This window comes from Cricetulus griseus, chromosome X, assembly GCF_003668045.3.
Source record: "Cricetulus griseus strain 17A/GY chromosome X, alternate assembly CriGri-PICRH-1.0, whole genome shotgun sequence".
Lineage (NCBI taxonomy): Eukaryota > Metazoa > Chordata > Mammalia > Rodentia > Cricetidae > Cricetulus > Cricetulus griseus.
Window position 1 is genome coordinate 20,896,242 of NC_048604.1, and position 26,239 is coordinate 20,922,480.

General features: G+C 36.5%; 1 protein-coding gene across 2 annotated transcripts in view; it reads left to right on the forward strand.

The window, feature by feature from the left end:
- Znf280c (zinc finger protein 280C) overlaps window positions 1-26,239 on the forward strand; it is a 46,095-nt gene that overhangs the window by 14,231 nt on the left and 5,625 nt on the right. For both annotated transcript variants that reach the window (XM_027433450.2, XM_027433451.2), the window contains exons 5-15: window positions 1,456-1,564; window positions 5,782-5,937; window positions 6,061-6,170; window positions 8,632-8,840; window positions 12,621-12,778; window positions 12,949-13,049; window positions 13,675-13,821; window positions 20,762-20,893; window positions 21,869-22,164; window positions 23,638-23,775; window positions 25,087-25,149. In XM_027433450.2, coding sequence (XP_027289251.1) covers window positions 1,456-1,564; window positions 5,782-5,937; window positions 6,061-6,170; window positions 8,632-8,840; window positions 12,621-12,778; window positions 12,949-13,049; window positions 13,675-13,821; window positions 20,762-20,893; window positions 21,869-22,164; window positions 23,638-23,775; window positions 25,087-25,149 — 1,619 coding nt within the window. The remainder of the gene's footprint in view (window positions 1-1,455; window positions 1,565-5,781; window positions 5,938-6,060; window positions 6,171-8,631; window positions 8,841-12,620; window positions 12,779-12,948; window positions 13,050-13,674; window positions 13,822-20,761; window positions 20,894-21,868; window positions 22,165-23,637; window positions 23,776-25,086; window positions 25,150-26,239) is intronic.

Below are 26,239 nucleotides of genomic sequence, written 5' to 3' on the forward strand. Positions count from 1 at the left end.
TCCAGACTGGACTGGACTATATAGTGTGACTGTGTCTCACAAAATAAAATAACCCCCCAGTAGAGCAATAACAAAAGACTTTTAATAGAAGTAAGAAATAGTGGTAATGCCTAGCATTTTATATGTACAAATGTAAATCTTACACAATTCTTAGGACATCCCAATGAGGGAGGCTATTACTCCCAATTTATGGTTGAGGAGACTGGAATTCAGGGAACCTGAATGATTCTCCAAAGGCCAGCTAATAACTAATAGACATCGGATTTCTGACCAAATTAACCCATAAGATATATATATATATATATATATATATATTATATATATATATATACATATATATATATATTTGAGTATATACTTTTTAAAAAGGCATGAGTCACCAGTGCCTGACTGTTTTAGGTAATTTCAATAGCTGTCTCCATAATTCATATGTCTATGGGCAAGAATGTACACCACGTGATGTGTTTTGTACATATAAAAGCTGAAAAAGATGTCAGATCCCCTGAAACTAGAGTTGTATTCAGTTGTAAGCCTCTATGTGGGTTCTGAGGAGTAAGCCCAGGTACCCTGCAAGAGCAGCAAGTACTCTTATCCACTGAGACATCATCTCTCCAGTCTCTGTCTCTTTAACTTCCTAAAAAACTGATGAGAAAATTTAGTAACAAGGCCAGTCATGGTAGCATATGGCTGTTACTGACACTCAGGAGACTGAGGTAGGAGGATGAAGAGGCCAGTCTGTTCTACATAGTCAGTCCCAGGTTATGCAAGGTAATATTGGGAAACCCTGTTTCATTTCCTTTCCCTTAATTAAAAAAAAAGAATATTTAGTAAGAAAGAAAGATTCTTACAACTTAATCACCTCCCAACTTTAAACCGTAAGACAAGCAAACAAAATCTTTGTATTCCTATTGTGAAATATATATATATATATATATATATATATATATATATGATTAGAAATTAGGAAATATGTTTTATATTTTGATTTTTATTTTCTATAGATAGTCTAGTCTGTCATTCAGGGCCATATTTACACAGATTTGACACCTATTACTCATTTTTCACTGAATTTTTTATTGAGAATTTATTATTCAGCTGTTGTTGGATACACAGATTTTCATATTTTTCTATTACAAATACTCTGTTAACATTTTCATTTCCTTAATATAAAGTCTTAGAAGTGGAATGATTATATCAAAGCCTTTAGTAGATACTGCTAAAATGCTCATGCAGAGGAGTACGTGCATACCAAAAATGAAGCCTTGCCAGTGCTGTCAGTGTTTTTTTTTATTTTAACATTTTATTTACAGCTATTTTTAGTTTTCCAGAAAAATTACAAAAATAATGAATGCCAATATGCTTTTGTGTTTTCTAACTTGTCTTTTTCGTGCTAGCATACAGTTTGGTTTACTTCTCTAATAATTAACAAACAAAATAACTTTTAACATTTTACAGAGTTTTTCAAAGACTTCTTCACAAGATGATCCAGGTGCTTCTTCTGTCTTACAGTTAGACTCAACCATTGATACACCATCCTCCAGCATACTGAAAAAGAGTACAGAAGGTTTGATTTAGAATTGCTTAACTTAGTTAATGTTCATATGGAATCTCTAAAGATGGCTCAGCAGGTAAAGGTGCTTACTGCCAAACTGATAACCTAAGTTGGATCCCTGGAAGCCACATAGTAAAAGTAGAGAATCATCTCCATGCCATGCACAGATGCACATTAAACAAACAAATTAATAAAGATTTAAAAGCCAGCATGATGGCTCAGCAATTGCCACCAAGCCATTAATGATCAGAGTATGATCTTTGAACCCACACTATAGGAGGAGAGAACTGACTCTGGCAGGTTGTCCTCTACCCTCCACAGGTACACCCACATAATACACACTCATTTTTAAAATTCTCTTCTAAAATTGGTGCTTTCGTGTTACTTTTTTGCATAAGATGTAAATTGAGGTAATCATCCTGAATGCTTTTCATGTCTGTTGGTTTAGCTAGTATGTGCTACTTGAGCTAATTCTCTTTTTATTTCTTTTCTTTCTGTTCGATTTTTTTTGAGACAGGGTTTGTCTGTGTAGTCCTGGCTGTTCTGGAACTCACTCTGTAGACCAGGCAGGCCTCAAACTCAAAGAGATCCGCCTGCCTCTGCCTCCTGAGTGCAGGGATTAAAGACCACCCCATACCTAGCTGAGCTTATTCTCATTTAGAACTACCTGTAAGCTATGAAATCTTAATATAATTTCTGTGAGTCAGAGAAGTGACCTGATGACTTTTAAATACTCTATAACAATGTATTTATTATTTGGAGTCCATTAATTTATAAAATTGCATGGCTTTAGTTTATTTCCTAGTAAACTTTCTATATAATAAAAACATACATACATATATACATACATATATGAGATAGTTAAATGTGATAATAGGGGTGGTATTATAAAATGACAAGACTAAAGAGATAATGATTTGCACATGACGTAGTATATACCCATTGAAGGAATAGAAATTGGACAATTGAAAGGAAATTCATTTAAAAAAATTTTTACCATGAAAAACTTCTTTGTGGATGTAAATTAGTATGCTAGTGGGAAAATGGAATAAAGTATTTTCTCTAGTGTAGTATGTGCTGCCACTGCAAGTCACTCACAAAGCAAGATATACTTTGATACACTCACTAGAGAGGAACATAATTATCATCTGAATTTTTATTTACTTGTAAGTAGTATATTACATTTATCAAACTAAAGGAAAAGTTTTGTAGTGGTTTGAATGTCCAAAATATTTTCTCACTTTGCTAAATATACTTCAGTTGATATTAACCTAGATCCAGTTAGCAAAATAACCAAGAACCAAAATGGATAGGGAAATAAAATAGTTGTCTTAAATTTGATTTTACCAAGCACATGATCTCATTCCTAAAATAAGTCTCAATTTGTGAAGTTTCTGAAAGTTAAAGACAGTAACACCTACTCATTATTTTAAAAACTTGCGCTGAGTGTGGTGGCACATGCATGAAATCCCACCACTTGGGAAGTGGAGCCAGGAGGACCAGGAGTCTGAGGGCCAGTCTTGGCTACAGCATGTTCAAGGTCAGCATGGGCTAGTTAAGACTCTATCTCAACAAAAGATTTTTTTTTAATTTTTGGTTTTTGAGACAGGGTTTCTCTGCAGCATTGAAGGCTGTCCTGGAACTCACTCAGTAGGCCAGGCTGGCCTTGAACTCACAGAGATCCCCATCTCTGCATTTTGAGTAACAAAAGGTTTTTCAAATGTAGAGAAGAGAGCTTTGTCCTGAATAGTAAACACTGGTAACATTGGATTAGAAGATTCAGGTTTAAACTTCTGTTCTACAGATTTGTGTAGGCTTTATCAAGTCACCTAACTTCTTACATTTTACTGTTCTCACATTATTAAAATATTATTTTATATTTTATATATATTTTATATATTTCTCACATAATGCATTCATTCTCTAGACCTAATGTGAGCCATTTGGAGATAATGTTACTCATTTTAGGATTTTGTTGAGTTTGCCAAAGTAAGAAAAGGGAAAGTTGTTTTATAAACTTTGAATGATTTATTAAAGTTTATAATAATGATGATTAATCTGTGATATGTTTGAAAGCACGTCTTGTCTAGGATGACCATGGAAGGTTCTTAGAGAAAATTAGATTTGAACTTGAAAGGGAAATAGAAGGGAAATAGAATTTTTTGTTTGTTTTTCCACACAGGGTTTTTCTGTAGCTTTGGAGACTGTTTTGGAACTCACTCTGTAGACCAGGCTGGCCTTGAACTCGCAGAGATCCACCTGCCTCTGCCTCTGAGTGCTGGGATTAAAGGCATTCACCACCACTGCCCACTGGGAAATAGAATTTTTATGAGAGTAAGATTTTTGTTTTTTAGCCAGTCATGGTAGTGCATGTCTTTATTCTCAGCAGAGATATACGGATTGCTGTGAGTCCAAAACCAGTGTGGTTTACATAGCAAAGTCCAGGACAGCTGGAGCTACAAAGTGGGACTTCATTTCAAAGATTAATAATTTTGAAAGACTCTTTTTCATCAATTTTTTCTTTGACAGTTTAACACATATACGTAATGCATTCTGACCACACTCATTCCCCCACCCCATACCTGTCCCATTCTCACCAACCCCCAGTCCTCGAACCAAGTCCCCATCCCACTTTTCTGTCTTTTGTTTTTCTTTTTGCTTTTGCTGTGTGACCCACTGGATATAACTACGGCTACCTGCTCATTTTTATGTGTGTAAATAGGAAGGCTTGAAAGAAGGGAAAAAGACCAAAGCAATGAAAGTTAATAACTTGAAGGATCAGTATTTAAAACTCTAATTTAGATATTCCTGTGCTTCAAAAGTTATATATTAGGAAACTGGTGAGATGGCTCAGCAGTTAAAAGCACTTGCTACTCTTCTGAAGGACCTAAGCTTGGTTCCGTCCACCCATGTCTTGTTAGGTGGCTCCCAACCACCTGGAGCTCCAGCTCTGGGAGATCTGACACCTTCTGGGCTCTGCAGACACGTATGTAACATACATTCACAGAAATGCACAAACACCAGCTCCAGGAGATCTGACACCTTCTTCTGGGTTCTGTAGGCATGCATGCAATGCACTTTCACAGAGATACACAAACACCAGCTCCAGGAGATCTGACACCTTCTGGGCTCTACAGGCATGCATGTAACATACATTCACAGAGATGCACAAACATACATGCACATAAATATAATAAAAAGAAATCCTTAAAAGCTATATTAAAATGGTCTATTTTTATAACCTAGCATATTGTATAATGTTACCTAGTGCAAAATGCCAAAATTTATTGATTATTCAAGTGACACCGGCATCTTAAAAAACAAAAAGTAACAAAACCAAAGTCAGTCTCAAGTGCTGGCAGTAATCATTCAGTAACCATAGCCTCTAATGATAGGAAAAAGAATTCTGTCATCGAAAAGAATGAAACAGCATAAGTATTTCAAAAAAATATGTCTACTGCTTCTCCTGTGAATGTACATTTGAGAGCATGTGTGGTTTTAGAGCGTTTGTCACAAAGTACAATTTATTTTGGATTATTTTACAAAATCATTTTTTCTGGGTCTGTGCCTGTTTCTTAAACAGATCAACTCAGGATAGTAGTTGGAAGGTCATTGTAGAAATTCTAGATTTTTTCATATGAATGGCTGAAGCATTTTTGTTTCCACTTTCTACATAAGGAATAACCAAATAATTTAAACAGCTTGTCATATTATTAGTTGGGAGAAGATCAAATTCAACTTTCATTGGATAGCTCAAAATTTTAAAAAACTTTTATTCTCCTGAATTTTAGAATGAGTATTTTTTATGTTTGAATGTATTTAATCTCTAAAACATAAATTCATTTGTAAGAACTTAGCTAAGAGAAAGTAATCTACCTTTCTTTTTCTCTCCCTCTTTTTGTTATATTTTTGTTGCTTTGGGTTTTGTGGGAGTTATACTTTTCATTTTTACTCAGCCTGCCTCCTTTAATGGAGAGCTTTATTTGAAAGTATCTTTATAGTTTTCTTGTACAAATTTTACTTTGTGAATCTGAAATATATATATGATCCATTGAAGCTGCTTTTTTGTCTAGTTTCTGCTTTTTGACTATATAATTTTTTTCACTTAAGTTAGCTCCAAGGCATTTTTAATAAATTTTAAATCTAAGGCCATTTTATAGCAAGTTACATAAGTAATGTTCTATACTAAAGCATTTTAAATATCTTCCCTGGTGTTCAAATCTTTGTAGGTATCGATCAAACTTCATTAGGATTAAAACATCCTTCCACTTCCAAAGACAACAGTGTTAATCCAAAAAAGCCAAAGACCAACGCAAGTGTTTCTGAAACAACTCCTTCCTCTTCATCATCTCCTTCCAGTGCTTTCACACAGGTTGTTGTATCAAGTAAGTATGAAATCTCACTTAGAAAAATGTGTTAGAAAATTTCAATAACTGTGATGATTTTTATAGATGTTTAAGTTTTTAAAAGATTGATTTTCACTCATAAAAGTCCTCAATTTATTTTAGATGAATATACCTCATCAATTCAGTCTAAAACTGGAGCATCTTCACTAACATGTTGTCCAAAGTGCAAAGTTAAGTTCAGTTATTTGGATCCTTTGAAATACCACATGAAGGTAAAATAGTTTCAAATGTTGAGTTTTGAAAATGTTTACAAATCCATGAAATAGTAAGAATAATAGAGAATAAATTTTTGTCTAGATATTTAAATAATAAAGCTTTTATTGTCATTTTCATGAGTAAAAAATTTTCATAGTGATTATATAAGATTTAAATTATTCCCAATCATGAGTTTTAAAATTTAATTTCATCATATATACACTATAGTATGTGATCATGCATACTCCATAGTATATGTGCATTGCCTTTTAATTTTAATTGAAAATTAATAAACTAATGTTTTATTGACTAAATCATATCATTCTTTATACTTCTCTTAAAGCAGACATTTTGTTAATCTTCAATGTAACCTAAAATTTCCTTATATTTTTCTTGTTTCCATGTTCTCATATCTATTTAATATTTCTCAATGGAAATCTTAGTTTTATGTCTTAATATTCCACAATTTCCTAATGGAGCATTTCTTACAAAATGATAGTTTTAACTCAATCCAGAATAGGATATATAGAGTTATAAATGAATTATAGCTTTATGCACTTTATAGCTCCTGAACTTAGGTTTTAGATTAATTTGAAGCTACTAAAAAAGTATGGGATTTCTGCTTAAAGTATGTTACTAGATAATATAGCATTCTATTGAATCTTTAAAAAGATAGTCTTCTATTTGCCTGCCCCATGTAAATGGCAGTGAGAAAGGAGACAAGAAAAACAGTAAGATAGATGACATGTGGCAAAAAAGGATAGAGATAATACAGAGAGACATCTTAGGAAAAGATTCTGCTCACTGTTCCAAAGACAGATTTTTATTAAATCCTGAATCTTGGGGATAAGTAGAGAAGTAAGAATGAGTTCCCAAAATTTCAAATACAAATACATGTTCTAGGAGCAAAACTGATACTGTGTTAGTCCATGCAGCTCCCTGAGCATGTGAGAATAGTGAATCCAGTCTCACATCATCAGTACTTTCTTTTGATATTTGACAGTTCTATTTTGTATTCTCTTTAGGATATAATTCTCTATCTCTCTCTCATAACTTCACTGGCATTTTAAATAAAGTGTCCTTTTGCTTTGTTTGATACATTTTGGCCTAAATTCCATTTTAATTTAATCTAATCATTTACTTATTCCTTATCCTTTATTTGTTTATGTCTGTGCACATTTGTGTGTTTGAGTGTAAATGTGCACTTTCCACTTTGTGGATTCTGGAGATCCAAAGTCAGGTTCTCACCCATGCCCAAAAGATTCTTTACCCACTGAACCATTTCCCCAGCCCTCATAATCCTTATTTTTCTTTTTTCCATTTGCTTGCTAAATTCCTTCATTTATTCACTTATTCGTATTTTGAGACAGGGTCTCTATGGAGCCCTGTCAGTTCTGGGATTATTTATGTAGACCTTACTAGCCTTGAACTCAGAGATTCACCTGCCCCCATCTCCCAAATGCTGGGATTAAAGGCATGTGCCACCTCACCCAGCTGCTTGCTATATTCTTATTTCATCCTTTTATTTTCACTATTTCCAAAGCCCTTTATTGTTTCTGTGTTCTAACTTTTATGTGTGTTACTTTTTCTTTCTAACCATATGTGAAATCTCTTTTCTTTCAGGAGTTTAGTTAAACCTATTTGCAGTCATTGATGTAGATTTACCTTTTTCAGCCTTGATACTGGAGGGGGGGGGAGGATTTGGTCCTGCCTCAGCTTGATATGCCAGGCTTAGTTGAGACTCTCCATGAGAGTCCTTACCCTCTCTGAGGAGTAGATGGGGAATAGAGGGAGATGGAGGAGAGTAGGGGGAAGGGAGAGGGGAGGGAGGGGGAACTGTGGTTGGTATGTAAAATAAATAAAAAATTTTTAAAAGAAAAAAGATTTAACTGGTAGTATAGGTGTGTGGAAATCAGTGAAACCATAAGCGTACACCACTTTCAGAAACTTCCACCTATCCATTTGCATTTTCTGTGATAACAACATAAAATCTATCCTCTTAACAAATTTTTAAACTTCCAATTCAGTGTTGTCAGCTATGCATGTTAAATGTTGTACAGTAAATCTTTAGGGCCTATTTATCTTGAATAAACCTATATATCCATTGAGTAGTACTACCCCATTTGCTACTTCTCCAGATTGTGGCACTCAGCATTCTACTCTCTAGTATTATTTTGACGATTGTAGATTTCTTGTGTAAGTGTAATCATGAAATATTTATTTGTCCTGTTACTGACCTATTTCATTTAATATAGTATCTCCCAAGTGGTGTTTGTTATTGGAATTTTGCAGTTTATAAGGAAGGAAGCCATTGTTTTTGGTGGATATCTTTCTTTCATTTTTTTTTATGAGACAGGGTTTCCTTGTTTAGCTTTGCAACAGCTTTATATGATCTGAACCTATTGTAAATATAGAACTTATTTTTGACAGCTGATTTTTATGAGTTACAAATAAAACATGCTTTTTCTCCTCTTTCAGCGCTGCTGCCCAGATATGATTGATAAATTTATGGAGAAACATTCAGGAGATGAAAAAAAATCTAGAATTACCTCAGAGAAAGACAAATTGATCATGCTAGTTGGTGATTTTTATTATGGAAGATATGACGGATTTATTGAGGAAGAACTGAAGACCTACACAACTTTTAAATGCTTCAGTTGCTCAAAAGTTCTTAAAAATAATATTAGGTATGTAAATATTTCTTACTTGTTTGAATATTAAATGATAATTTTCATTTTGATCTTTTTAATGTAAATACATTTTATTTTTCTTTGTTATCATACGTAAACCATTGTAATACTTCTACCAAGAAAGGCTATTTGTTATGCTGAAAATTGTACCAGGCTTTTTCTTTAGGGTCACCAACCAGCTCCCAAATCATGGCCCGGAGAGGATGTTCGACCCAGCTTAGGCTCTTTTCTGGCTAGCTCTTTTAACTTAAATTAACCTGTTTATCTTTATCCACCTTTAGCCTTGAGGCTTTTTACCTTTTCTTTCCTTTCTTTATATCTCATTTTCACTGCTTCTTCTGGCTGGCTGGCTGGTGGCTGACTGCCTGGCTGACCCCGGTGTGCCTCTCTCATTCTCCCTTATGCTCTTCTTTTTCTTCCTCTCCTATTTATTCTTTCTGCCCAGAAGCCCTGCCTATCCCTCTCCTGCCTATTAGATCAATTAAGTGCCTTAGGCAGACAAAGTGAAACAGCAATATATCTTTTCATAATTAAACAAAAGCAACAAAAAGAAAGGTAACACACCTTTACACAGTTAACGTAGTGTTCTGCAGCATAATGAATTTAACACATCTTTGTCCAATTAAAATAATATTCCACAACAGAAAGTTTTTTTATTTTTCTTGTATTTCAAAGTTTGATACCTGGATCTACCCAGCTATAGTTTTTTTTTTTTTCAGATAAAGACAAGAATATTTACTGTATCTTACAAGGAAAATGACATATTTTCCACTTCACTGCATTACTTTTCTATTGCTGTATTAAAACACCATGACCACGACAACTTATACAAGAAGGTGTTTAATTTGAGCTTATTGTTTGAAAGGGTCAGAGACCATGATGGTGAAACAGAGGCATGGTAGCAAGCCAGCAGAAAGCTCACATCATTATCCACAAGGAGGAGGCAGAGAGGGATCAAAACACTGAGAATGACCAGAGTGCTTTGAAACCTTAAAGCCTGCCTCCACTTACACATCCCTTCTAATCCTTTCCCAACAATTCCACCAACTGGGGAACAAGTATTGGAACATATGAGCCTATCGGGCCCATTCTCATTTAGACCATCACATTCCAATCTGTATTAGGTTCTGTAACTGATAGCATGAATATATGTATATTGGTAGAGGGTTTGTTAGAGTGGTTTACAGGCTGTGGTCCAAGTAGTTTAACAGTGGCTATCTTTTGATGGAAAGGCCAAGGATTTGGTAGTTGTTTAGTCCATGAGACTGGATGTCTCAGCAGTCCCCAAGCAAGATGCCAGAGTCCTAGGGAAATCCTAAAGAACTGCTAGTCTTCAGTCTGTTGGATTCTAGAAAAAGTAGGTTCTAAGCTGGGCGGTGGTGGCGCACGCCTTTAATCCCAGCACTCGGGAGGCAGAGGCAGGCGGATCTCTGTGAGTTCGAGGCCAGCCTGGTCTCCAGATCGAGGATAGGCTCCAAAGCTACACAGAGAAACCCTGTCTTGGAAAAAAAACAAAAAAAAAGAAGAAGCTGAACTAACAGTGTAAAACTAAATGGAAGGTGTTACAAGCATTAACATTGTATTTTTTTTTTAAAGTTTCCGGGAATCTTTGGTTTTTTTTAACTTTTATTTCATTTGAATTGGTATTTTACCTGCATGTATGTCTGTGTGAGGGTGTCAGATCTTGAAGTTACAGACAGGTGTGAGCTGCCATGTAGGTTCTGGGAATTGAACTCCGGTCATAAAGAAAAACAGCCAGTGCTCTTAATCATTGAGCCATTTCTCCAGCTGTATTTACAATTTTTGACATTGTGGCAAATATCTAAGAGAAATGATTTTAAGGAAGAATGGGTTGTTTTGGTTCATGGTTTCAGAGGTTTCAATCCATGATTAGCTGATGCCTTTCAAAAGGCAGAAACATCATGGAGGAAGGGAATAGTGAAGGAAAGTTGTTTGCTTTCTGGTATCCAGGAGGCAAAGGAGATGCCAGGGACAGGGTGCATCATTTTAGGACCTATATCCAATGACCTACTTCTCTCAGCTAGGCTCACCTCCCAGTAATGCTATGTATCATATTAAGACTCCACCAAAGAATTAATCCATTGATTAGATCAGAGCCTTCAGGATCCAGTCACTTCCCAAAAAGCCTGTTATCTGATATCTAGGCCCTCAATATATGAGCCTTCAAGGAATACTTCAGATTCAAACTGTAGCAGGTAGTTATAACAACAGTAACCCAGTATCATTAAATAAAACAAACCATAATTATAGGCAATAATTTTGGGTTTTTTTTTTTTGGTTTTTGAAAGAGGGTTTCTCTGTGTAGCTTTGTAGACCAGACTGTCCTCGAACTCACAGAGATTGCCTGCCTCCACCTCCCAAGTGCTGAGATTAAAGGTGTGTGCCACCACTGCCCAGCAACATGTTTTATTTCAAGCATTTTAAAAGCAATTCATTTACCACCTTGAGGAAATGTATAAGTTATGCTGCCTTTGATGCCAGATTGCCTTCTCTAAGTATTTTATTTTGAAATATAGAGCAGGGCATAGTGGTGTATACCTTTAATCCCGGCACCTGGGAGACAGAGACAGGCAGATCTCAGTCGCCAGCCTTATCTCCAAAGCAAGTTCCAGGACAGCCAGGATTGGTACATAGAAAGTCAATATAAATAATATTTCATATATATAGAAAAGAAGCTTACTGTTTTATTTTTACCAACAATAGCTAGAAATTTGAAATTATGATAGTTATCGCAAATTAGTGATATTTAATATTGGACATATTACTGGATTATTTTAAAAACAGAAATGGGAAAAGAGGTTTCAAGAGCCCTTTAGTGAAATTAACCTTTGTTTTAGTCAGTGTCTTAGACTGGCCTCAAACTTGTTGAGTAGTAGAGAATAACCTTGATACTCTGATCCTCCTGTTTCCCCCTCCCAAGTGTTGGGATTAGATACACAACTTTTGTTTAGTGATAGAATCTACTATGTTTCCCAGATGAGATGTAAACTCATAACCTCAAATGAATACTGCTTTCTCAACCTCCTGGTAGTTAGTTATACAGACATGGATGCTGAGCTAGTATTGTCTTAGTTTTTTTTTTTTTTTTCTATTGCCATGACTTTAAAATACCATGGCCAAGGCAACTTATAAGAGAAAGCATTTAGCCAGGTGGTTGTGGCACACACCTTAATCCCAGTACTTGGGAGTCAGAAACAGGCAGGTCTCTGTGAGTTCAAGTCCATCATGGTCTATAGAGTGAGTTCCAGGACAGGCTTCAAAGCTACAGAGAAACCCTGTCTCGAAAGACCAAAAAAAAAAAGCATTTAATGCATTTAATTTGTGGCTAACAATTACAGAGGCTAATCATGGCACAAAGTCTGGCAGTAAACAGGCAAGCATGAAGCAGTAGCTGACAGCTTACATGTTGAGACATCTCAAGGCCGAGAGAGAGGCAGCAAGTTAACTTGGAATAGCAAGGGCTTTTAAACCTCTGAACCCATCCCCAGTGGCACATCTCCAACAAAGCCATACTCAATCTTTCCCAAACAATTCCATCAACTAGGAAGCAAGCATGCTACATGAGCCTATGGGGACCAATCTCATTCCAACCATACCATAAGTATACACTTTTCTAGAAAGCTTTTAGGTCATAGAGACAATATTTTGAATTACAGTCATGCAACTACATTTTAAATTTTAGGATAAGTTAATGATTTGTGAACCTTTTGTTGTTATAAATCTGTACTTTTGCATCTGTTTTACTATCATTTATAGGTTCATGAACCACATGAAACACCACTTGGAACATGAAAAACAGAACAGCGAATCCTGGGAAAGCCATACTACGTGCCAGCACTGCTTCAGACAGTATCCCAACCCCTTCCAGCTACAGTGCCACATTGAGAGTACACACACTCCTCATGGTTTTTCTAGTAAGTGACAGTTTTACCAAATTTGATTATCTGATTATGAGGGGACCTTAAAGACCACCTATTCCTATTACTGGTAGTGGTAGTAGTGATACTGTATTACTTGATGTTATGATTATTCAAAATGAATCTTGTTTTAATATGCATGTGAAAATGGTATGTTTGTTTTTCAGCTATTTGCAAAATCTGTGAATTGTCTTTTGAAACCGAGCATCTGCTTTTACAACACATGAAGGACACTCATAAACCTGGTGAAATGCCATATATTTGCCAGGTATACAAGTTTGTTACATGCTTCAGTGTGTTCTTCAATGTCTGCATTCCATGAAATAGTATTTTTCGTTTTAATTTCTGAAACATCAAATAAACTAAATAAAATTAGTATACTAAAATTGAAATGCTTCTGTATTTAGTGAAATTCCCTTTTGGTTGAATACATACATTGCTTGTGGGAGTAATAGGCTGAATTCGGCCTTCCTGGCCATAGTTCTCTGACTATTGTAATAGACAATTGTCCAATTGGAGAAAGACAAAAGTGGGATTATTATATAGGGAAGAATATAGACTTTTGGGGGAAATAGGAAATATTAGAGAAGTTAACTAAATGCTTTTGACCAGAGTTTTTCCAGAGTTTGAAGTGACTCCCAGTATTAAGAAAGCAACATAAAAATAAATTGTCTCTGGCTTAGCCTATAAAATAAGAGATGTTAGTGCTTGAAAACTTAAGTCAATGTAAGGGATGATAGATCTGAAAGGAGCAATTAAGTCTAGCTATGGTTTGAAATATCTCTAGTGCAGGATGTTTTTCTAAACCAATGATGTCTCACTGCTAATTTGATGTAAATTGTATGCAAGTTATAAAATTTTATGTTGAACTTAAACTTTATTTCTATTTCTAGATTTGCCAATTTAGATCGTCAATATTTTCTGATGTAGAAACTCACTTTAAATTAACTCACGAAAACACTAAGAACTTGCTATGTCCATTTTGTCTCAAAGTTAGTAGAATGGCAACCCCTTATGTGAATCATTACGTGAAGCATCAGGTAAGATTTAGACTTTATTTCTTCATATTGTTTTATTGAAAAATATACATAGTTACAACATTAGTTAAATGTATTACAAGGAAACCAAATTGTCCCAAACAACATGTTTAATTCACAGTTTATGCTGATTTATGAAATATCCACTTATTTTTCTTTCTTGCTTTAAGGTAATACTGAGGTCCATAACCAATGAAGTTTATGAAAGATATTACTAGAAATAGGAACTACAGAAGAGAGGGAAAGGGGGTAAATGAGAGGAATGTATGAGCTGCATATTTTAGCATGCAAGATTCATAGGCAGTGTGTCTAGTAGGTAATTTTGAAGAGCAAAGGAAAGGATTTGAACTGAAAAGGCTAATATTAAAGACTCATGACCTTGTGATTTTTCTGTTTTTCATATCTTTCCACTTGCTAGTCCATTTTGCTGACTCTTTGTTTTGGGGGTTTTGTTGTTGTTGTTGTTGTTGTTGTTATTTTGAGACAGGGATTCTCTGTTTAACAGCCCTGGCTATCCTGAAGCTAGCTCTGTAGACAAGGCTGGCCTTGAACTCACAGAGATCCACCTGCCTCTGCCTCCCAAGTACTGGGATTAAAGATGTGTGCCACCACCACCTGGCCAGTGTGACTCTTATTACTAGAGTGTAAACTAAATCAGGGAACTGTACTTAGAGGTTGTAACTTGCTTCCTATGTGACTTTTGCCAGTTCTACTATATAGTTTCTAAGATACCGGTATCAGTGCTTGTACCTGTCTCTGGAGTTCTGGTTCTATATTCAGCTAGTCTTTTTTTAATCATTAGCCTGGACTTTGGCTCAAAACTTTCATTAAACTGTGAGTCTATTATATGCTTGAAAGAGCAATAAACAGTATCTTTGGCCAAAACAAGTTGATGATTTATTGACCATGTATTATAAAACTTTTACTTCCTCAACACCTCCTCTTAACATGGCTTTGGTTCTAGTCATTATGTAATAATGAAATTAACTTCTTGTTAACTGGGAAAACAATCTTTCACCCTAAAAAAATTCTGACAAGCCAGGCGGTAGTGGCGCATGCCTTTAATCCCAGCACTAGGGAGGCAGAGGCAGGTGAATCTTTGTGAGTTCGAGACCAGCCTGGTCTACAAGAGCTAGTTCCAGGACAGCCTCCAAAGCCACAGAGAAACCCTGTCTCGGGAAAAAAAAAAACTCGTTACTATTTTAAAAAATAAATTCTGACAGTGTCTGCCTGCCTGTCTTTTCTTCTTCACTCCCTCCATCCATCCTTTTCCCTCTTCTCTCCCTCTTTTGTGGTAACTCACTATGTAGCCCTGACTGACCTGGAACTCAGTGTAGACCACACTGGCCTCAAATTTATTGAGAGTCACCTGCCTCTGACTCCCAAATACTAGGAAATGACGATATGCTCCACCACACCCTGCAACAAAATCTAGTAAAGAATTTCCCTAAAACAATTAATTCTATTACAAATACTTCCTGATAAAAGAAATGACTTGATTTTTAAAATTCAAAATTTAATTTGTGTGTGTGTGTGTGTGTGTGTGTGTGAGAGAGAGAGGAGAGAGAGAGAGAGAGAGAGAGAGAGAGATGAAGTCTGTATATAGTCCTACAATGTACTTTAAACATATCTCCCCCTTCCCCACTACCTTCCTCTTTCTCACCTATCCCCCCCCATTCTTAATTAGTCCCTTTGTTCCACTAGACAGTTTCATTTCTCTTTTTAGTAGTTAATTTGGGGTGGATTAATAACAGCTGTATTCTAAGAGTACTTAGAAGTTGGTGACTCTAGTTTTAATCTTTTTCTTTATCTATTCATTGTAATAACAAAAGTGAGTACAGCAGCTTCTGGTTCTCGGAAGTAACTACTGAATCAGCAAACCTGGGGCGTATTCATGGGGATCACTGATGTACTGTGAGTACTCACTTAGTCTCTAACACACTATCAAAAACTGGCTCAAATAAGAATGGATATTTCTCACAGTTCTTGAATATGAAAGTCCGAAATCAAGGCACCAGCAGAATTGGGTCTGGCAAGAGCCTGTTTCTTGATTACAGATACCCATGTTCTCACCATGTCCTCACGTGGCATAAGGGGCAAAAGACCTGTCTTGTATAAGGACACTATCCCACTTATGAGGGCTTTGCTTCCATCTAAATACCTTCCAAATACTCTGTCTCCCAATGTTGGAACTCAGGATTTCCACATAAGAATTCATATAAGACAAGCATTCAGTCCATTAAGTAAGTTTAGAATACCTAAGAGATAGACATTCATCAGGAAAGAGAAAGATCTTTTCATGAAGCTTATCAGGTATTTTCAGTTTGACTGATTGCTCACAAAAGACCAAAAAGCCATAGCTAAGCAGTCTCAGTCTTGGAAATTACATTATTAACACACTAGTAATTATTGAATTTGTGGTTTATTATCTTTGAAGATTTTGGTCTTAACATTTTCCAAAAAAAAATAATTTTAGAACTAGTACAGGTTACATAATGTTTAAGCAATATTAAAGTTTTTAGATATGCTAAATATTTGTATTAACTTCTTAATAGTAAAAGTAATTATCAACTACTAATCACTTGCCTTATGATAAACAGTGATGCTTTTTTTGGGACGGGGGGTTCGAGACAGGGTTTCTCTGTGGCTTTGGAGGCTGTCTTGGAACTACATCTTGTAGACTTGTAGAACGCACAGAGATCAGCCTGCCTCTGCCTCCCTAGTGCTGGTATTAAAGGCGTGTGCCACCACTGGCCAGCAACAGTGATGCTTTTATGTGAATTATTTTAGCATATCCTATTAAGTTGGTGTGTGGTTATTTCCATTTTATAGAAGGGAAAACAAACCTTTATAGAGAATAATTTGATCAATATCACATTCTGCAATAATTGATGTCTAAAAATTGATTCAGAGCCTAAACTTCTACCATTGACTCAAAATTCCCAAAGATAGGTGGAAAGACAAAAATTACAGATGGTTAATATTACCCTTGAAAGTCCTTATCAACCTAAGCACATTGCAACATACACACACACAATATAAACATTCAAATTTTAAGTTTAGTTAATTTGAGTATTAGATTAAAATCTCCAACACAGGCCTCTAGGAAAATGTTCTCTGAATGGAATAGCAGAAATTTTAAACTCATTGAATTGTGCTCAGTACTTATGTGTATTTTTCCTTTCTCTTGCTGCCTGACTTGCTAACAAATAAATTACAGCATATAGATATTGGGAATGCTGAAGTGAGAAAAGCGACCTTTGCCCTCTGGAATTTGCATTATAATGGGTAAAGGTGTGTGTGTGTGTGTGTGTATGAAATTTACAGGTATAGCAGTTAGTAGTAAATACAATGAGAAGAAAATATAGGTAGATTGTGAATTCCAGATCTTTGGTGAAGGTAGTGGGTTCTCTTTTTTACATGAGTTGATCAAAGAGGGCCTCTCCAAAGGTGCTAAGGCAGTATGTAAATGGCCATCAGAAAGAGACTATTGTCAACAGTGGGAACATTTTAAGTAGGTTAGCTAGTGAGGTGAGCATCTATTTGGAATGTTGAAGTAATAGCAAGGATGTTAATAGGATTGGAGCACAGTAAAGAAACAGTAGGGCTGGGTGGTGGTGGTGGTGGTGGTGGTGGTGGTGGTGGTGGTGGTGGTGGTGGTGGTGGTAGTGGTGCATGCATTCAATCCCGGCACTTGGGAGCTCAAGAGGCAGAGGTAGACAGATCTCTGTGAGTTTGAAGCCAGCCTGGTCTATAGATGTAGTTCCAGGACAGCCAAGGCTACACAGAGAAACCCTGTCTCGAAAAACCAAAAACAAAAGAAAATACAGCCATAGGAAAACTAGTAGCTGAGGTTTTGGTAATGGAAGATAAACCAGATTAAGTAAAGCCTTGTATGCCAGAATCAGGATTCCTGAGTGTTAATAGAAAGAGAAGATTTAAGCAACTGTTTATAGGATCACCCCAGCAGTGATTCTATGGAAAGGAATGGCCATACTAGGGGTTAAAGAATAAAAACAGAGAAGATAGGGTCCTAATTCAAAGTTCACGTGAATGGCTTTATACTAGTATGGGTGGTAGCAGTAGTTGGGGATAATGAAAAATACAAAGATAAATGTTTTAAACGTTTTGCTAATAACTCATAAGTAATAATTAAAGAGAAAAGCTTAAGAGTGACCAAGCCAAGTCTGATTTTTTTTATGAGATGCTATAACAATGGAATTTTCATACACTGAGATATTAGAAAAATATGGAAGAAATAGATCTTTAAATATATAATAATTTCTTGAAATTATTATTTATTTCCCCCTTTTCCTCCCTCAAACTTCTCTCATATACCTTCCCTTCTTGCTCTCTCTCAAATTCATAGTCTCTCTTTTTTTTACCTTTTGGTTGTTCGAGACAGGATTTCTCTGTGTGACAGCACGGCTGTCCTGGAACTCTGTAGACCAGGCTGGCCTTGAATTCGCAGAGATCACGTGCCTCTGCCTCCCAAGTTCTGGGATTAAAGGTGTGTGCCACCACTGCCCCACATGTCCTCTTTTTCTTGTTAAACACACACACACAAACCCCTACCTACCTAAATATATAACCTGCTCAGTCCATGTAATGTTACCTGTAAGTATATGATCTAAGGACTGATCATGTGGTGTTAGATAACCAATACTTTTTTACATAGCAGCATATAGTGCTCTGTTCCATTCTGGACATGAAAGAGAAGTTACTATTTCCTAGAGGATATATAAATTTGCATCTGTGACATATGAAAGATTCAGATTACAAGTATTCATCACATCACTGAATATTATGTAAAACAGACACTTATATTTATGTTGTATATCAGTCTGAACAATCCTGAAATCTTTGATCCATCATTTACCTGTTGTGTACCAGTAACTGCTAGATACTTTTGTGCATAGTACCTTGTTTTGGTTTTCTGCCATAATTATTTATTTACAAAGAATACTTAAGTGCTTGTGGACATACAGATTTATTTTTAAAAAGATTTTCATTTATTTTGCTTTAAATTTATATATAAATATATGTGTAATCAATGAGAATATATATAAAAATATTGCAATTAACAGATATAGAAAGAACCCAATTGGCTATAAACAAGTAACAAGTGACTTTCTAGAGTTCTCTTTTTCTTTTTTTGTTTTTTGTTTTTTGTTTTTGTTTTTGTTTTTTGAGACAGGGTTTCTCTGTGTAGCTTTGGTGCCCTATCCTGGCACTCGCTCTGGAGACCAGGCTGGCCTCGAACTCACAGAGATCCGCCTGCCTCTGCCTCCCGAGTGCTGGGATTAAAGGCATGTGCCACAACTCCCGGCAACTTTTTGTTTGTTTGTTTGTTTTTCGATACAGGGTTTCTCTGTGGCTTTGGAGGCTGTCCTGGAACTAGCTCTTGTAGACCAGGCTGGTCTCAAACTCACAGACATCCACCTGCCTCCGCCTCCTGAGTGCTGGGATTAAAGGCGTGCGCCACCAATGCCTGGCTCCAGCAACTTTTTTTTTAAGATTTTTATTAACTATACAGTCTTCTGCCTGCATGTGCCCTGCAGGCCAGAAGAGGGCATCAGATCTCATTCAAGATGGTTGTGAGCCACCATGTGGTGGCCGGGAATTGAACTCAGGACCTCCGGAAGAGCAGTCAATGCTCTTAACCTCTGAGCTATCTCTCCAGCCCTAGAGTTCTCTTTTATATCAAGAAAGTAATAATATGTCTGAGAACTCGGTCAAAGGGTTATCCAACAGTAAGTTGGAAAGATTACTTTTATGCTTCCATATGCATGCAGCTCAACCTCATAGCATCTAATGATGTGTGTCTGTTTAAGTTCAGACCTCCAAAATTAAAATTATAAAATTACTCAGTTGCACTTCTCATCCTTTGTAAAGTGGCAGTTTTCACAATGGATTATGTAACTATAGGAAGTTCTGTTGCATAGAACTACCATTTAGAACTATTTATATTACATAACTTTCAGAGTTTCTGGTTAGATTTTTTTCACTTTTTTGTTTGCGTTTGGTTGGTGGTGTTTGTTTGTCTGTTTGTTTGTTTGTTTCAGATAGGGTCTCCCTGTGTAGCCCTGGCTGGCCTGGAACTTGCTACGTAGGCCAGGCTGGCTGTGAACTCTCAGAGATCCACCTGCCTCTGCCTTCAGAGGACTGTGATTAAAAGCATGTGCCACTACAACCAGCTAGACTTTTTGGTCTTAAAAGTTAATTTTGTTTTACCAACAAATGAGATATCAATAAATAATTCATTTTTCTAAGGCTAAAAATAAAATGCAATTGATTTTTGTAAACTTGCATGTGTGAATAGTTCATACATCAAATTTGTAATCAAAAGTGCTTTTACACCATAATAGGTATATAATTTTTCCTAGTAGATTCTAATTAATATAATTTCATGTTGGGTACTTTATATCATAACAAATACTTCTGAAATTCAAAGACACATTCCTTTTTTTAAAAAGTGGAATAAAGCATTTGCGAAGTCTACATGAAATCCTAGAACTCATCTCCAGTACTTCAAAAAAAAGTTAATGAATGAAGGGCTCCATATAACCCAGTGGTAGCATAAGGGCCTAAGTATGATCCCCAGCACCAAAACGGAAAGGAAAACATGGCATTGTTTATGAGGGAGATGATAAAATTATCTATGATAGGATGCAGCAAAGTAGTTACTTTTTAAAGTTATAGAGATGTTAGTTAAATTTCAGGTCTCAGGGTTTGTGGTGGGTAGTTGTTAGTGTCTCTAGAATGTGGTGGTGCATACCTATAATCCTAGCACTTGGGAGGAGGAAACAGGAGGATCACAGGAGACCAATGAAGTCTACCACATACAGAACTTTCAAGGGCATCTGAGGATGTATAGTGAGACCCTTTTTGATAAAAGAAAAGAAAACCTTTTAATTTCATTTCTAATAATTTTTATAAACAGAATAAAGGAGTTCATCGTTGCCCGAAATGCAGACTACAATTTTTGACCTCTAAGGAAAAAGCCGATCATAAGTTAGAACATCGTACATTTATAAAGCCTAAAGATTTAGAAGGATTGCCTTCTGGAACAAAAGTGAGTATTAAGTATATTGTATTTTAACGTTTTGTCTAATAAACTCCTGGACTGGATATGGTGGTGCATGCTTTTAGTCCTAGCACACAGTAGGCAGAGGCAGGTGGGTCTCTGAATTCAAAGATAGCCTGATCTACTAGTGAGTTCCAGCACAGCCAGGACTACATGATTCTGTCTCAAAGAGGAAGGCAGGGTGGGAAGGAAGGAAAGAAGGAAAGAAAGAAACCCTATCTGGTCTTATCTATTGAATATAATATAAAAAGTTAGAGAACTAAAGTTAAGATTTTATTACTATTTTAATTTGTGTGTGTCCTGTGTTAAGAACTAAAGTGAAAGTTGTTTTTTTTTTTTTTTTTTTGTGTGTGTGTGTGTGTGTGTGTGTGTGTGTGTGTGTGTGTGTGTGTGTGTTAGTACCTATAGAAGTCAGACCAAGGACATAAGATACCATGAGTTACAAGTGGTTATGAGCTACCACCCTACATGGATTCTGGAAACACACGTATTACACATATTGGATAACTAAATGTGAGCCCTTTCAGGCAGTGTTTTGTAAGATTTATTTATTATGTATACAGTACTCTACCTGCATGTATGCCTACAGGCCAGAAGAGGGCACCAGATCTCATTACAGATGGTTATGAGCCACAATATGATTGTTGGCAGTTGAACTCAGGACCTCTGGCACCCAGTGCTCTTAACCTCTGAGCCATCTTTCCAGCCCACAAGCAGTGTGTTTTTTGGGGGAGTGGAGATGGGGGTGTTTGGTTGGTTGGTTGGTTTTAGTTTTTCGAGACAGGGTTTCTCTGCCTTGGCTGTCCTAGAACGCATTCTGTAGATAAGGTTGGCCTCAAACTCAGAGATCCACCTACCTCTGCCTCCCAAGTGCTGGGATTAAAGGCCACCACTGCCCAGCCAGGTGGTATTTCTAATGCCACTTGAGCTATCTAAAAATACATCCTACCTTTGTTTTCATAGGTTACTATTCGAGCTTCACTTGGATCTGTTCAATCAAGACCACCAAGCCCACCTCCTAGTTCTATTCCAAGTACTTCTCTTCAAGTCTCAACTTCAGAGTCTACAACTACTAAAAGCAACTCAAAAGCACCTGCAAATAAAAGTAAAAGTAAGATAAGTACGCCTCAGGTGGTTTTAACCGCAGTATCTAAACCCAGTACAAGTAAACTAGGTCCAAGTGCAACTAAATCCAAAGCCAAGCACAAGAAACAGCGCACCAGGAAAGACAAATTCAGTTTAGCTTTGAAGAACATGAGGTAACTATTTTTATTCATTCATACTAACTTAATCTCAAAAGTTAAGTGTTTATTTTAATGACTTACCATGTCACAGAACCTTCTTAATCACTTACATGACAATTTTCTATTATGAAGACTAAGATAATAAAATGGTCCTTTTTTACAACTACTGAGCAGACTTTGAACTGCTGTGATTTTAATCTTTTGCACTGGTCTTAAACTTTGTATTTTTACCTAATAACATTAAATTGCTTAACTTAGCCTTTTTCTTGGTTTTGTTTGTTTGTTTTGTTTTCGAGACAGGGTTTTTTTCCATGTGGCTATCCTGGAGCTTACTTCATGGACCAGGCTGGCCTCAAACTCACTAAGATCCACCTGCCTCTGCCTTCCAAGTGCTGGAATCAAAACCCTGTGCCATCACCACCCAGCTTAAATATGCCTTTTTATTCTAGGGAAATATTTATAGGTGTTAAGACTTTTTATACTTGTTTTAGCTTATTGCTTCAAAGCAAATTTTCAAAATTTAAATATCCATTTGATGTTCTTTTTAAAATTTTTCTCTAATACAATCCTGACCACAGTTTCCCTTCCTTCACTCCCAGTTCTCTCCCCTTACCTCCCCTCTCCCCCAGATCCACTGCTCCTCCATTTCCCTTCAGAAAAGAGCAGGCCTCCCAGTGATAGCAACCGAACATGGCATAACAAGATACAGTGAGACTAGGCACAAACCCTCATATGAAGGCTGGTTGAGGCAACCCTATAGGAGGAAAAGGTGTCCCAAGAGCAGACAAAAGAGTCAGAGAGAGTCCCCACTCACACTGTTAGGAGTATAACAAAAACCCCAAGCTAAAGAACCACAGCATGTATGCAGGGGGCCTGGTGTAGGTCCATGCAGGCTCAGTCAGTGGTTGCTGCTTCAGTCTCTGTGAACCCCTATGGGCCCTGCTTAGTTGATTCTATGAATCGTGTTCTGATGTCCTCAAGCCCTCTGGCTCCTACAATCTTGTACTCCCTCTTCCACAGGATTCCCTGAGCTTTGCCTAATGTCTGGCTGTGGGTCTCTGCATCCGTTCCCATCAGCTGTCAGAGGAAGCCTCTCTAATGATGATTGGGCAAGACTCCAGTCTATGAGTATAGCAGAGTATCCTTAGGAATCATTTCATTGACTTTTGTTTTGTATTCAGCAATCATATTTGGTTCCACCCTAGGTCTCTAAGCCATCCAACTTCGAATTCCTGGCTTCCAGGCAGTGTTGGACATGGGCTCCCTCTCATGGCTTTGGCCTCAAGTTAGACCAATTATTGTTTGGCTGCTCAAAATGTTTTACATATGTTAGACTTTATGCATTCGGTTTTAGTTTATTTCTTCACAGCAAATTTTTAAAATTTAAATAACTTTTGATAATCTTAAAATCTTTGTTTCAATTAATTATTAATAAGCATCTCATTATTTTGTTGTATGACATATTTTTATTTTCTCTGTCTCCATAAGATGTCAGCAGGGAATTCACACGTGTATTGAGTGCCATTCCAAAATAAAAGATTTTCCAAGCCACTTTTCTGCAGTTATAAATTGTGATTTTTGCAAGTATACCACTAACTGTAACAAAGCCTTTACAAATCATATGAGGTAAGTTGAACATGTACGGTGGGTGTCAGTCAAAATTACCTTTCAGAGCTGGGTTGTAACTTTCTGGTATACCATTGCCTAGCATATGTACCTAGCATAAAGCCCTAGGTTCAATCCCTCACTCCAAAAAAACCTTGAAGGCAAATGCCTATAATTCCAGCACTTGGAGACAGAGGCAGGAGGATCTTTGTGAGTTCCTGGTCAGCCTGGTCCACATAGTAAGACCCTGTCTCAAAAAAAAAAGAAAAGAAAAGAAAGATCAAGGCCCCAAGAGCTATGTCAATAAGTAATTAAAATAAATATTTTATATATGAGATAATGTTATGGTAGCAAGACAAAGGATTTAGTAAGTCAAAAGTATATATGAACTGCTAGCAAAAAAAGAGGACAGACTGATCACCAAGGGAAGAGAAAAAAAGCCAAAGTCATCAAAATATGTGACCAAATCCTTCAAAGTGACCTACTATGTACTGAAAATAAGAGTGATGTTGCATAGTAATGTTCAGGAAAAGCTTGGTATGGTAACAAATTAATTAATCCTAGCACTCAGAAGGCTGAGGTAGACAGTTGTCATGTGAGTCTGAGCTAGACTGATCTATATAGAGATCTTTAATTTCAGCTTTTTTTTTAAAGTACCTGTTTTGAGCTGGAAAGATGACTTGGTGATTAAGAGCGCTTGGTGCTTGTTGTTCCAGAGAACTAGAATTAGTCCCAGCATACACGTGGTGGTCTATAGCTACAACTCCAGCTTCAGGGGAGCTGATGTTCTCTTCTGGCCTCCATGGGCACCAGGCATGCAAGTGGTACACAGACATACGTGTAGCCTAAACACTTATAAAAAATAAGTCTTTTTTAATAAAAGAATAAAAAGGAAAAGAAAGAAGGGAAAGGAAAAATGAAATGAGAAAAAAAATAAGAGGTGTCAACAAGAACAAGTGTTCTGGGAAAAACCCATCCCTCCTAGCACCTTCTCACTATGTTGTACAATGGAAGGACAAGTTAGTTCTCCTGGGTCTCTTTTTTTTTATAAGGGACACAAATTCTACTTGTAAGGATTCTACTTTTATGGCATTGTTACTTCCCAAATAGTTTTTTCTTATGCCATCACATTGATTCAGGTAAAGGGGAGCTTAGTATTTTAATATATTAATGGATGGGTCCTTCCTCAGACCATTCCAGGGTCAATATTATCTCATTATTTATGTCATTAACTTCTATCCAAAATTAAGAAATTAAGCATAGACTTGAAAACTTGCCCATAAAAGTAATATGACTTAATCAATAAAATGTTCTTTGTCTTTTATCTGTCAGCTCTCATAATGACCATCCAAGTAAACGGTTTTGTATTCATAAGAAGCATTCAAGACCTCACAGGTAATTAATTGATCCTTTTCTGTTCCTTGTATTAAAAAGTTGTAATTACATTTTTAACCTGGTGTTGGTATACCTAATTTGAAAATCTAAATGATTGTCACTGGATATGATAAGAATCATGTTTGAGAGATATATATATGTGTGTGTGTGTGTGTGTGTGTGTGTGTGTGTGTATGTATATGTGTGTGTGTGTATGTATGTATGTATGTGTGTGTGTGTATGTATGTATGTATGATTTTGGTTTTTCAAGATAGGGTTGTATTGCTTTGGAGCCTGTCCTGGCACCCATTCTGTAGACCAGGCTGGCCTCAAACTCACAGAGATCTGCCTGCCTCTGCCTCCCGAGTGCTAAGGCATGCACCACCAATACCAGGCAAAATTTTTTATTTTTCTTTTTTTAAATTATTTATTATGTGTATGGTGTTCTGTCTGCGTGTCTGCTTACAGGCCAGAAAAGGGCACCAGATCTCATTGTAGATGGTTGTGAGCCACAATGTGGTTGCTGGGAATTGAACTCAGGATCCCTGGAAGAGTTACCAGTGCTCTTAATCTGAGCCATCTCTCTAGCCCCTGTTGTTATATTCTTGGAACAAAGAAAGGAATAGCCTATCGTGACTAACCTCTATTTAAGTGGTGCCAGATACTGAGTTGCAAACTTTTATGCATTTACACAGTAAAATGAAAATAAAGGTCTCTTTAGCAATACTGGGAGTAAGTTTATTAAAATGCTATAATATTTGAAATTAATATATAGTGTTTATAAATCTCAGCTTTATTCTTTCTTAAATGTACTTTATTATGTGTATATGGGTGTCTTGCCTGTATCTATGTCTGTGCACCACATGCATGTCTGGTACCCATGGAAGCCAGAAGAGAGCACGGGATACCTTGAAACAGGAATTTCACATGATTGTGAACTGCCATGTGTGTTCTGAGGATCTAACTTGGTTCCTCTGGAAGAGAAGCCAGTGCTTTTAACTGAGCCATCTGTTAGCCATCTGTCACTTTTACTTTTTATGAAAAAGAAAGTATACTCTTTCTTACTATACAGAAAGAATGTTTGCTCACTGTTTGTAAAGGTATTGATTCT